We start from the raw sequence: 11,139 nt of genomic DNA on the forward strand, positions 1-11,139 counted from the left end.
AAGAAAGCAAAGTAAACAGTTTTAAAAATGAAAGTATAAAAGTAGAAAATATATTAACATCTTTGTTAGCATGAATAACTAGTTTTAAACAACTGCTTCAATATTTTAAACTAAAGGAAATCAAATAAAATGCTTTTAGTTTTATTGTAGCTGAAAAACAACTTTTTTTAACCAAATACAAAACAGTAAGCCTTAATGCTTTTAGTCACTATCAATAATTAGCATGATTATCCATTAGTTAGCATAATGACAGAGTAAGCAACGTAATGGATAATGTTTTCTTAACCACACAAATCTCTTCTTTACTAAATTTTACACCGGAGAGACTAGTTTCTTACCTTTGTTTCCTCAATCACCACCTGTGCAGGTGAAAAAGCGGTGCTCCATCTCCACGTCTTTGGCTCCACGAGCCAATTGGTTTTAAGCTAACCGCGGTTTTATTCGTACTTCCTGTTTCAACATTATTAACTTCCGTTTTTCAAAATAAAATGATGTAACTGCTATATGACGTGAGCCCCCTTTCCTGTTCATTTCACCAAGTCTCCCTTTACAGGATCTCAATCAGGCTTGTGTTTTGTTAGGAGTTAGTGCCATCTGCTGCTGAAAACAATCAAATGATTTGATTTCTGTAGACATAAAAAATTGATGTACGATAAGGGTAATAAAACACAGAAAACATGTGATAATGATGATGTTTGGTGTCTGGGTCACATGGTCCCACCCCAAAAAATATATATTATGAATAAAAATAATAATAATTTAAAACAACCAAAATAAATCGTGAACACAAAAGTCGACAAATTAAAATGTCAAAATTAAGTGCCTTTAGCAAAAAGTAGTCTATTTAAGTGTACTATAAGTACTTAGTCTGTACTAAAAAATGAGGCAGTGTACTTATACTAAATTATTCTTAATTAGAATAAACTTTATGTGTACTACTTTTTTGTAAGGGCAGTTATCATGAGTAATGGCTCACTAAACAAGTCTCAAAGCCAGACCTGGAGATACTTATCCATGCATTTGTCTCCAGTAGGTTAGACTACTGTAACGGCCTGCTCACCGGCCTGTCCAAACGAGCTGTAAAACAGCTTCAGTACATCCAGAATGCTGCTTCTCGAGTCCTGACCAAAACCAGGAAGTATGATCACATTAGTCCTGTGCTCAGGTCTCTGCACTGGCTCCCTGTACCTCAAAGAATAGACTTCAAAGCAGCTCTGCTTGTGTACAAGTCTCTCCATGGCCGCGCACCAAAGTACATCTCTGACATGTTAGTGCCATATGAACCATCTCGTACTCTGAGGACCTCAGGGACCGGCCTCCTGTTGATTCCCAGAGTCAGAACTAAACAAGGGGAATCAGCGTTTCAATATTCTGCAGCTAAAATCTGGAACAGCCTCCCTGAAGTCGTAAGACAGGCCTCTTCTGTGTTCATGTTCAAATCTAGACTTAAAACATTTCTGTTTAGCCGTGTATATGACTGAAAGGTCCTATCTGCACCTTTCTTTCCTTCCTTTCTTTTTAAATCTTTTTTTTTTTTTCCTTTTCTTTTAAAGTAAATTTTATGTTGATTATTTCTATGATGTATTGTGATTTTAATGCATTTTTCTGTTTTGTGAAGCACCTTGAATTACTTTGTGTACGAATTGTGCTATACAAATAAACTTGCCTTGCCTTGCCTTTTCATGTTTTTAATTACATCTATATTTAAGTAATGATCTACACACATTATCGTTCAGTAATACTGATACTAAACTGTACCTCGTACCTGAAGATCCACATTTCTTTCCTAGTCTTTTTTACTAAATGCTGCTGAGTTTGTCAAATAATCAAATGTATTTAACAATTGAATCGCTTTGTTCAAAAGGGGCCAATTAATATAGAGATAATATATGTTCTATGGTCTTCAAGGGAAAAGCTATCTGATTATGTGCAAAAAAAGTCCCAAATCCGTTGTAATGTATTGAATATACTTGACATTTAAAATGCATTACCGGTAATGCAAAATTCCTGGACTTGGGCCTCTATTTTATGGGTTTTGCTTTATCCCATAGATGGCAGCACTAGTTATCCAATATTTAAGCACCCCTGTTTAATTCAAGAAGGACCCAAGTCCAGAGACTTTAGTTTGTTAGTCCTCTGAAATGATAAAAGTGAGGTGCTTCTTATTATAGCATTTGTAAGCTTAGAACTGGTGCTAAATCTGGGTAAAGTACTAATCATTTGGTGTAGCCTCCCTGTAACCCTTGTGCTATGCTAGGCACTTTAACATTGGGAGTTGGGTCATCTAGACCCAAAAGACAGTGCTCTGAACCTTTTTTCTTCAATGATTTGTGATCTTCACTGGTGTCCATGGATTACATGAAGTCTTTCCACCTTTTTCCACCTTTGTCATTGTAGGGAGAACATATCAATGTGAGGGTGGGGTCATCTAAGATAGCACAAGGGTTAAGCTATACAATTAAAATCATTTCCTGGAAAAACAAACCTCTTGGACTTGGGCCCCTTTTGAACTAACCGATTCAATTTTGTTTCGCAATTCCAGAAAAACAGTTGGATCTGTGATTTAAAAAAAAAAGGAAGATTAAATGTTTGATCTTTCCTGGTGTTTTAGGACTGGATTTGATCTTTGTTTATGAAATAATGTTGAAAACTGGGTTTTCTTTTACTATGAAGAGTTTTTAACAAAAAACTAGGAAATGTACTTTCCCATGCATTCTTGTCATAAGAGAGATAGAATAGTGTCTCATTCTTCAAGGATACAATTTGTAAAAAATTTTGCACATTTGGTTGTAGTGACAAGCTTCAAATTTGTCACATTTAAATTTGAAACCTAGATAATACAGCTACCGGTGCATAAAATAAAAAAAATTCAGTTATTTACTATATTTTTTTCAAATCAACAGCTCTGAGTACAATCATGACAAAAAAAAGTTAACTTTCTAGAGTTTTTTATTTTCTTGAACTTTTAAAAAGTACAACACGAATAATTGAAACACAGTGTAACAATACTCAGGATTACTTAACTAAGGAATCTAGAGAGCAACAGCAGTGAGTGAGAGTGAAAATATCAAGCAGATGGAATGATCAACACGCAGCAGTAGAAGCAGAAGTTGTCTACAGTGTTGCTGGATCTACTTCCACAACACATTTCTATTCTATTACCTTCAAAGAAAATACAAACTGCAAGCAAGAGATGAAAGCAGTGCAGACATCGAAGAAAAAACATCGGAATAATACTGACAAAGAGCTTTTACCTTCAATTTAAAGGATCTAAAAAGGTACAAGTCTACTGAAGCACAGTCAACAGTGCAGGCATGGCAGTAAAACGGTGGCGATACTTCAGATTTTAGATGTCGTGCATTATGTGAACCAACGTTAAACACAGCGATCGTGTGTAGAAGAGAAGCAGCACTGAAGAACACATGTTTAGGATGTTTAGGATAACATTTGATGAGAAATGAATGTGACTCAGAGCTCAAATGACAATCAAAGTTCTGCTTTTGATAAAATACCCTTTTTTCTACTGGGAATCACATTTGGTTTCTTTATGTTTTACCACTAAATATTTGTGCAAAATTAATAATTGTTGTTTGAAATACATGGTACACGGTTTGTTTTTTGTTCACTGGATTAACTTCTTACTTAAGACTCATGACATAATTTCAGACATTTTGAGTTTGCACACTTTAAAGTAATTAAAAAACATTTTCTTGTAACAAGCCTGTCCTAAAAATCCAAACTTAATTCAATTGTTGATTCTTTAAAACATTTGTGAAAAAGTGTCAGTTGCTACGGAAAAAAAATACTTTAAAATACAATTGCAACAGTTGGTACCACAAATTATTACGTATAGACATATAAAAAATAAAGATAATGGTAACCTATTAGGGTTGGATTTACTCTCATTCTAACTTCATTATTTTAAAAGAGGGAAGGTTATTTTTATTGGAAAGACAGAATAGTGGTTCTTAATCTATTTTCAGTCAAAATGTATGAAAGTTTCAAGGTTATATTGTTGTTGTAGAACACTTTTCTTTGTTATGTGGGTTTTTAATCACGTGTTGACTCATTTAATTAAAGTCTTAACTGATAAATCAAGACTCTAACTTTAACATTCAACATCTTCTCTGTTCTGTTTTTGGCCTTTGCTGTCGTTTCTTCCTCTGTTCAAGTGAAGCCCTTCCTACTGTTCATTCAAAGAAGCCTTTAGGTGATTAGCATTACAGCTCTGAGATAGAAAGCAAAAAGTACTCAGGCACGCGCGGCACAAAAAACACATTTAAAGAGAGAAGCCGTGAATCAAAGGTAAAATTATTGCTTTGGCTGGCACACAGTGTCACATTCAGTGAACAAATCAATAACACAATCGGATGAACATTCAGAACAGAATCGTAACAAAATGAAGGCAAAAACTGCAAACCCGCAGACAAATAGTTGATGTGCATGTGGCTCTCGCAGGTTTGAGTTCACCACTAACAAACAGCTGCTGCGATAAACGTCTCATTCTTTTTTTGTTTCAGTTTTTTTTTTTTTGGCCAAGAGATGAAATGTTTGTGACAATCTAAGCTGCCTGCTAATAAAGACGAAGCACTGAAATGTAGTTCCTTCCTTATATTTGATTGAATTAGCGCCAACCAATACAATGTAAACCTTACACCTATTTAGCTTCTTATATATACATTGATCCTTTTTTTTTAAATCAAAGCAATTTAGGTCATGCAGAAAGATGAAAAAACTAAGTGTTTCTAATTTGTGATTTTTTTCATATATTTTTGGTTGAGAAGTTACATTTGGTTTAGTAAAACAAGCAAAGTGGTTCATAACTGAGGTGTAAAAGCTGTGGTACAATCATTAAAGCAACAATAACTGGTCATGATCATGCGGTGCGGCCCCTTCATGCACTACAATCGCTATGGTCGTATCTAATGCTGGTGGTTTGACGCTGTGGTGAGGGCGTTGAGGCAGTGCGTTTCTCTGTTTTTATCAATTCTTTTAATGTTGACACTCAGATTTTAGAGACCCGACCCCCTGAAGAACAGAGTCCCATTATTCATTAGATGGTTAATACTAGAAGTTTAGAGTCTGAGTAAAACAACGGTTTTATTGGAGCATTTTAGACATATTTCACAAGCTAGAACCATTATCTAACTTAGAGTCTTAGAGACTAGCTGTACTATATTAAGCAGTCTTCTGTCAATTGGTTGGTCAGTAGTTTAAAACCCTGGTGTTCCTTAGTGTCCTTGAGCAAGACACCAAACCCCAGAAAATGTAATAAAACCGCTTCTCCTCCACATCCAGAGAAGCCAGTTAAGGTGGGGCATGTAGTCCGGATGCCTCCTGGACGCCTCCCTAAGGAGGTGTTACGTGCAGGTCCCACTTGGTGGAGGCCCCCGGGAAGACCCAGGAAACGCTGGAGAGACTGCATCTCACGGCTGGCCTGGGGCCTCAGGGTCCCCCCAGAGGAGCTGCAGGAAGTGGCCGGGGCGAGGGGCATCTTTGTAGCGGCTGGGTAGCTCGGTTGGTAAGGTAAAAGGCTGCCAAGCAGGAATCCGGAGGGGAGTAAACAATGGTACTGGGGGCAATTACCACATCAATGGTGAGCAATTAACATCCCCCACGCTGCTGCCTCCCGACGCGACTCCTCTGCAGCTCACGCTCCCCCAGGGGAGGGGTGAAATGTGGAGAACAAATTTCGCACACCTAGGTTTGTGACAGAAAGTGGGACTTTTCTTCTTCTTTTTCTTTCTTTACTGCTGCCCCCACGACCCGGATAAGCGGAAGAAGATGGATGGATGGACTTTTAGCGCTTTTAGCTAAACATTTTTAGCACGTTCCGCTAAATGCTTTTAACTAAATGGTTTTACCACTTTTAGCTAACCGCTTTTACCTCGACGCTTTTGGCTAAATGCTTTTAGCTAAATGCTTTTAGCTAAATGCTTTTAGCGCTGTCAGCTAAACACTTTTAAGTAAATGCTTTTAGCAGTTTTAGCCCAATGCTTAATTAGCGTTTTTATCAAAATGCTTTTGAATAAAGGCTTTTAGCTAAGCGCTTTTAGCTAAATGATGTAAGCGCTTTCAGTTAAACACTTTTAGACCTTTTAGCAGAACACTGTTAGCTATAACCCAGGGGCTCTGCTGGGCTTTTCTGCAGTGAAAATCATTTCAACCCAGTTTTTTAGTTCTGAGGTTATGTGATCCATAAGTTGATAAAAAAAACATTTAGCCTTAAATAAAGTAATGGAGCAAAGAATTAGCCAATGCTCAATGTAACAAGAATATGGTTTAAATACGGCCTAATACTTGCAGGACCTTGATCTACCACTTAAGTATTGTAAAATGTAACTTTTAAAGCTGAAGTCACATCAGTTCAACAGGTAACCGCTGAGCTGCTCATTAAAGTCAGACTTCACTCACTATAATGCAAAATTACTGTAACAGTTAAATCTGTTTTCAAAGCACTACTTCTGCTTTACTCAGACTTTAAGACTCACATGAGGTTTGGTTGTGTGTGTGTGTGTGTTGTGAGCTCCTGGCAGTGACAAACATGGTGTTAGCTGGGATGGGATGTGCTAAGCGGAGGAGAAAGGGTCTCCTTGGGTGTGTCCAGCAGTTTGAGCAACCAGCTGAATGTGTGAAGGGGTTTGCTGATCCGTCATTGGCCTGCTGAACACCCGGCCGGCGGAGACTCGCGTGGGGTCAGCAAAGGTGGCGGTGGATCTAGAGGTTAACCAGGTGCAGGTCGGAGGCAGCAAAGTGGGGGCACAGAGCCATGTCTGGGTTCTTGAGCTGGCGCAGGATCCTCCGGTGGAACTTGGAGCGAACGCGGTTGAACTCCATGATGTCGCTGGGATCCTCCTCGATCCAGAAACGCTGGAACTCCTGCATCAGGTAACCTGCCATAAGAAAAAGAGCTGCAACTTAAAGCTGGGATTGATTTTTCAATTTCCTTTAATTTTTTTTAGCATATGAAAAAAAAACACAAAAAAAAAACCTCTAGAAACCTTCAAAAACTAATTTTATGAAGTTAAATGTGGATGAAATGTGGTTGCATGTGTTTCTGTGTTTGTCAGGAAGGTTAACTCACAGAAGGTCTGCTGGAAATGCTGCAGGTTGGGCATCTCTGGAGCCACGTTGTACAAGTGGGTCTTCAGAGCGCCGCTCACCAGCAGGGAGTAGGCCAGGTCGGTGATGTTGATGCCCACGATGGCAAACGAATATCTAAAGACAATTACTAATTATAGGAAACTGTTAAAGCATTCAAAAATGTTTTTGAAGTACTGGAGTGAACTTTCATTTTTAGTATACTAAAAATTTTAATCTACAAATCTACATCGACAATGAAACTATTAATATTGTGAAAGAAGTGAAAATAAAACTTCCCTTTTTTTATTGAAGAAAACTTTTTAAAAAAAGTTGAGGCCAGCAGTGACTCTGGTTTGCTCCCTTCCTGTCACGTGACTTACCCGATAGCTTTGTCAAAGTTTTTCTGCTCCCATTCAGGCTTGTTCCCCTCGCTGCAGAAAACAAACACCAGTCAGGCACAAACATTAAAGAGTATTTCAGAAGCTGCCATCTGTAAACTGAGCAGATTGACAAAATCCAAGGTTTTAAACCAGACTTCACGATCTTGAGCAAAAATTTCCGGGAAAGTAAATCTTAAGGTCTGTTTCTTTCTAGCAAAGCTCAAAATCTTAAGGGTAAAGCAGCAGCAAAAACCTGAGTCAAAAGCTACGAATGACGTCAACAGAACAAATGAAGGTGAGAGTGGAGTACCTTGGCATTCTGTGAGTGGTCCTAAAGTGCATGAAACGGACAAAAAAAGGAGGGGATGGATGGAGGCGGAGAAGGAAAAAGAAGATTTTTCATGTGAGAACGAGAGAGAGAGAGAAAGAGCTCACAGGGTGTTGATGACCAACAATAAAAGCAGCAGCAGTAAGAAAAACAAAGCGGAGGATGAAAACAAGTTCATGTGGTTTTAAACGAGCAGTGTGACGAAATGCAAAGCAATGAAGAAAGTTAAAAGCAAGAGCATCAAGAGAACGGTGTTTGTGTTCCTCAGTACCAGCATCGGACCAGCATAACAGTTAACCTTTCCCCATGTTGCTGTTTTCTCAGATTCTATGTTATGCAATGTGGCATGTTTGTTTTTTTATTCATTAATTTATTTTTACATCCCACTGTGTTCTGCATCCTGATTGGCTGCTGACCTGGTCAATTCATCTCCTCTGTACAGAATGCGTTCAGTTTGCTACATTTACATAAATCCTGATCAGATGTTTGTTTTCATTCTATAATCCTGGACTCATTTTTCTGTTAAGGTTTGAACTTTGAGAGTTTAAAAAAGAGAGTGTGAAAATGGGGATAAAGTGTACATTGAGGGGTTTTAGCACCTTAAACATCTATGATTAATGTAAAAACTATGTCTTTGTTGATTTCTTCTATCACAAGTTACTTTTAGAATGTAACCTTAGAGGGTTTGTTCTCAAGTTTAGACCAAAAGAGGAAACTCTTTGATTAAGAACAGCTGAAGTCAGATTAGCTCAACAGGAAGGGCGCCATTTACTGTTAAGGCTCAACAAAAACCCTCTTTTCCTCCATTTCTTTCCACTGAAGCTGATATATGCCTACTTGTGCTTGGGCTGCAGGGAGTCCTGGAGCATCTGCAGAGCTGCAGACTTGTCATGTTCAGCGAAATACCTGCAGAGATCACAGAAGCAAAGGGATACAGACATCTGAACAAGCGTCTGACCGCTTCGGTGGATTGATTTTTTTTTCACGCTGGAGGCTCACAGCAGGTTGTGCAGGCCCAGAAGGCCCATGCCTCTGAAGTCAGTTTTGGGGTCGCTGCCTTGGAATCCGATCTCACACCACTGCTTAGAGATGCGGCTGGTCAGGGGGGTGTCGGGACGCAGCTCCTTCCAGAGCTGAAACACAAAGACCCCACAGCTAAAATTATTTACAGATATAAAGACCCACTCTGCTCATCTTACGGTCTTTTATCAAAGCGTTCCCAGTGCTATTTTAATTCTGATTATGTCGTTTTCTAGGACATCGTTTCTGCAGAGCGGCAGGAGTTCATTACAAATTCCCCCCTGAGTTCTGCAGAAACGAGCTCAGACGAGGAAAAAAAGACAGACGTGGATCTATTTGTCTGCAAGTGGATGCATCAGAACGGAGCGGAGCAGGGAGCTTATTTTGTACGTCACAAATAAAGCAATACTCAGAAATGCAATTTTAATCTTAGTGTTCTTTATAAATGTCTGCCATCATCAGACAAACGACACTGACGGACACAATTTTCATCAGAAATGGGTCTTTGACAGGAGCTGAACCTCAGAGAAAGATCATCTTGTTACAGATAACCAGCAGAGATGAGGTCAGGAGCAGGAAGACTCAAACAGGTTCAGAAGATTCAGAACTTTGAATCATGACCAAACAGAAAGATCAAATACAAAAAAAACGCTCGGACACTAAACTCAGAAAAGAATCATCCTTAAAAAAATGAAACCAACTGATATGATTGCAGGCAGCTGTGACCAAGGGAACTCAAGGGGGCGAGTCATACAGGAACAGGCACAGCTGAGCTGCACGAAGGAAATACCCAGAAACCAAAACCGCAAGGAGCAAACACATCCAAATGAAAGTCTCCCCCATCCAGAGTTCTGTCACAGATTCAGTCACATTTCTGTCAGCCAATCATGGACCTTTTATGGATGTAAATTTTCCAATACTGTTACAAACACCCTTTGACTTTTGTCCAGACAGATGTAACGAACACACTGTTCTACTTGTCTGAAGAGCTTTTCTTTGTGTCTGTGCTGGCTGGATGGGACTCCACCCATTCACCTGTGCTCCTGTGGAGCAGTCACAGCTGCCTGCACTTTGCTAATCAGCCACACAACATCTAACAAACTTTCCTTCATTCTAAAGCGAAGCTCTCCTTAGCTTTATGCTTTTCATTAAACCTGTTGGACTTGTTACATGCTGGTTTGTGGTTCTTTCCTGCATCTGGATTTCCTCCTGTTTGCCAAACTGTGACACCCTCAGTCTCCACAGGAAGAATTTTTAAAGGGGAGAAAAACGACGAGCTCAGCTTGACCTTCTTTTAAACTAAAGAAAGATGTGCACTTACATTTAAAAGGACATGAAAAACATCACACCTGATGTTATCTTTAAATTATTTTAGGATAAAGTCAGTATTACATCCAACCATCTTTTTAAGCCACTACATCCCTTTTAAGGTCATGGTCAGTGTGTAGCAGGTTATATGTAAATAAATGTATTCAACAAAAGAAAAAACATTTTCTCCATCTTGTAACCCTTTTGGGGTTAACTATATAAAATTTCACTTTCTGCACCATAGCCATTATCTTTGTCTTTGTGTGTTGTTTGGGCCTTCACCTCCCTCCCTGAGACGAACCATAGATCATCCGACACTAGCCTAAACTCAAATATCTCAAAGATCCCAATAAGCATCTGCATTGAGCTACATGTTAAAAGTGGCGAGCTAGCTAGGAGGGAGTAGGAAGTGTCTTAACCCACACTGTGCAGTAATTTTAATTTATTTTCCTCTGCAACATTATTGTGTCATCATGGATGTGTTTATGAACTTGGGAATTAAAATACCAAACAGTGTAATAGTTGAAGGCATATCAGTCACTGAAACAATAGGTACTGAAGAAGTTATCGACTTTTTGGAACAATATGGACGTGTTAATAGAACTGAAATGATATCTGACTCGTGTTCAGAATTTGAAGGATCGCTTATTATTGAATTTAATAGTGGTACAACAATAGTTGATTTACGTAACATTCTACCGTATACATTTAGTTCTTCTGATAAAACAGAAACATGCCTAATTTCTGAACTGTCCACGGTTTATGCGGAGTACATTGCGAAAAGTAAAACGCAGTCTTATTTGACAGAGCTGCAAAATGTTGCAAAACTGTTTGGTATGGACTTTGCTGAAGTGCTAAAAACTACAATGGCTCAGATTGGACGCTCACCTTCATCAGCATTTCCTCGTGCTCTGCGTTTTCACAGTCGTAGGGTTCCCGGCGTAGCTTCTCCACCTCCGCTACCAGATTCCTGTAGCCCACAATCTGCAGCAAGCTGGCCTGCAGAGAGATGCCGAGCCT

The 11,139-nt window shown here is 39.0% G+C and overlaps 1 protein-coding gene and 1 long non-coding RNA gene across 6 annotated transcripts in view; both read right to left on the bottom strand.

Annotated features, from left to right (window-relative positions):
* Nucleotides 1-485, bottom strand: part of LOC105355690 (uncharacterized) — a 64,834-nt gene extending 64,349 nt beyond the window's left edge. For 2 of the 3 annotated variants that reach the window (XR_013647476.1, XR_013647475.1), the window contains exon 1: nt 339-480. This is a non-coding gene — a long non-coding RNA (uncharacterized LOC105355690). Of the gene's footprint in view, nt 1-338 lie in introns of all 3 variants that reach the window. The other variant, XR_013647473.1, reaches the window with a different exon arrangement.
* Nucleotides 486-2,931: 2,446 nt separating this feature from the next.
* The window catches only part of elmod1 (ELMO/CED-12 domain containing 1), a 13,833-nt gene continuing 5,625 nt past the window's right edge, over nt 2,932-11,139 (bottom strand). For all 3 annotated transcript variants that reach the window (XM_078930837.1, XM_023962495.2, XM_078930836.1), the window contains 6 exons: nt 11,008-11,137; nt 8,791-8,924; nt 8,629-8,697; nt 7,464-7,514; nt 7,085-7,218; nt 2,932-6,893 (listed from right to left, as the gene is read on the bottom strand). In XM_078930837.1, coding sequence (XP_078786963.1) covers nt 6,718-6,893; nt 7,085-7,218; nt 7,464-7,514; nt 8,629-8,697; nt 8,791-8,924; nt 11,008-11,137 — 694 coding nt within the window. In that variant the 3' untranslated portion in view covers nt 2,932-6,717. The remainder of the gene's footprint in view (nt 6,894-7,084; nt 7,219-7,463; nt 7,515-8,628; nt 8,698-8,790; nt 8,925-11,007; nt 11,138-11,139) is intronic.

Source organism: Oryzias latipes, chromosome 14, assembly GCF_053564925.1.
Source record: "Oryzias latipes strain Hd-rR chromosome 14, Olatipes_Hd-rR_3.1".
NCBI lineage: Eukaryota > Metazoa > Chordata > Actinopteri > Beloniformes > Adrianichthyidae > Oryzias > Oryzias latipes.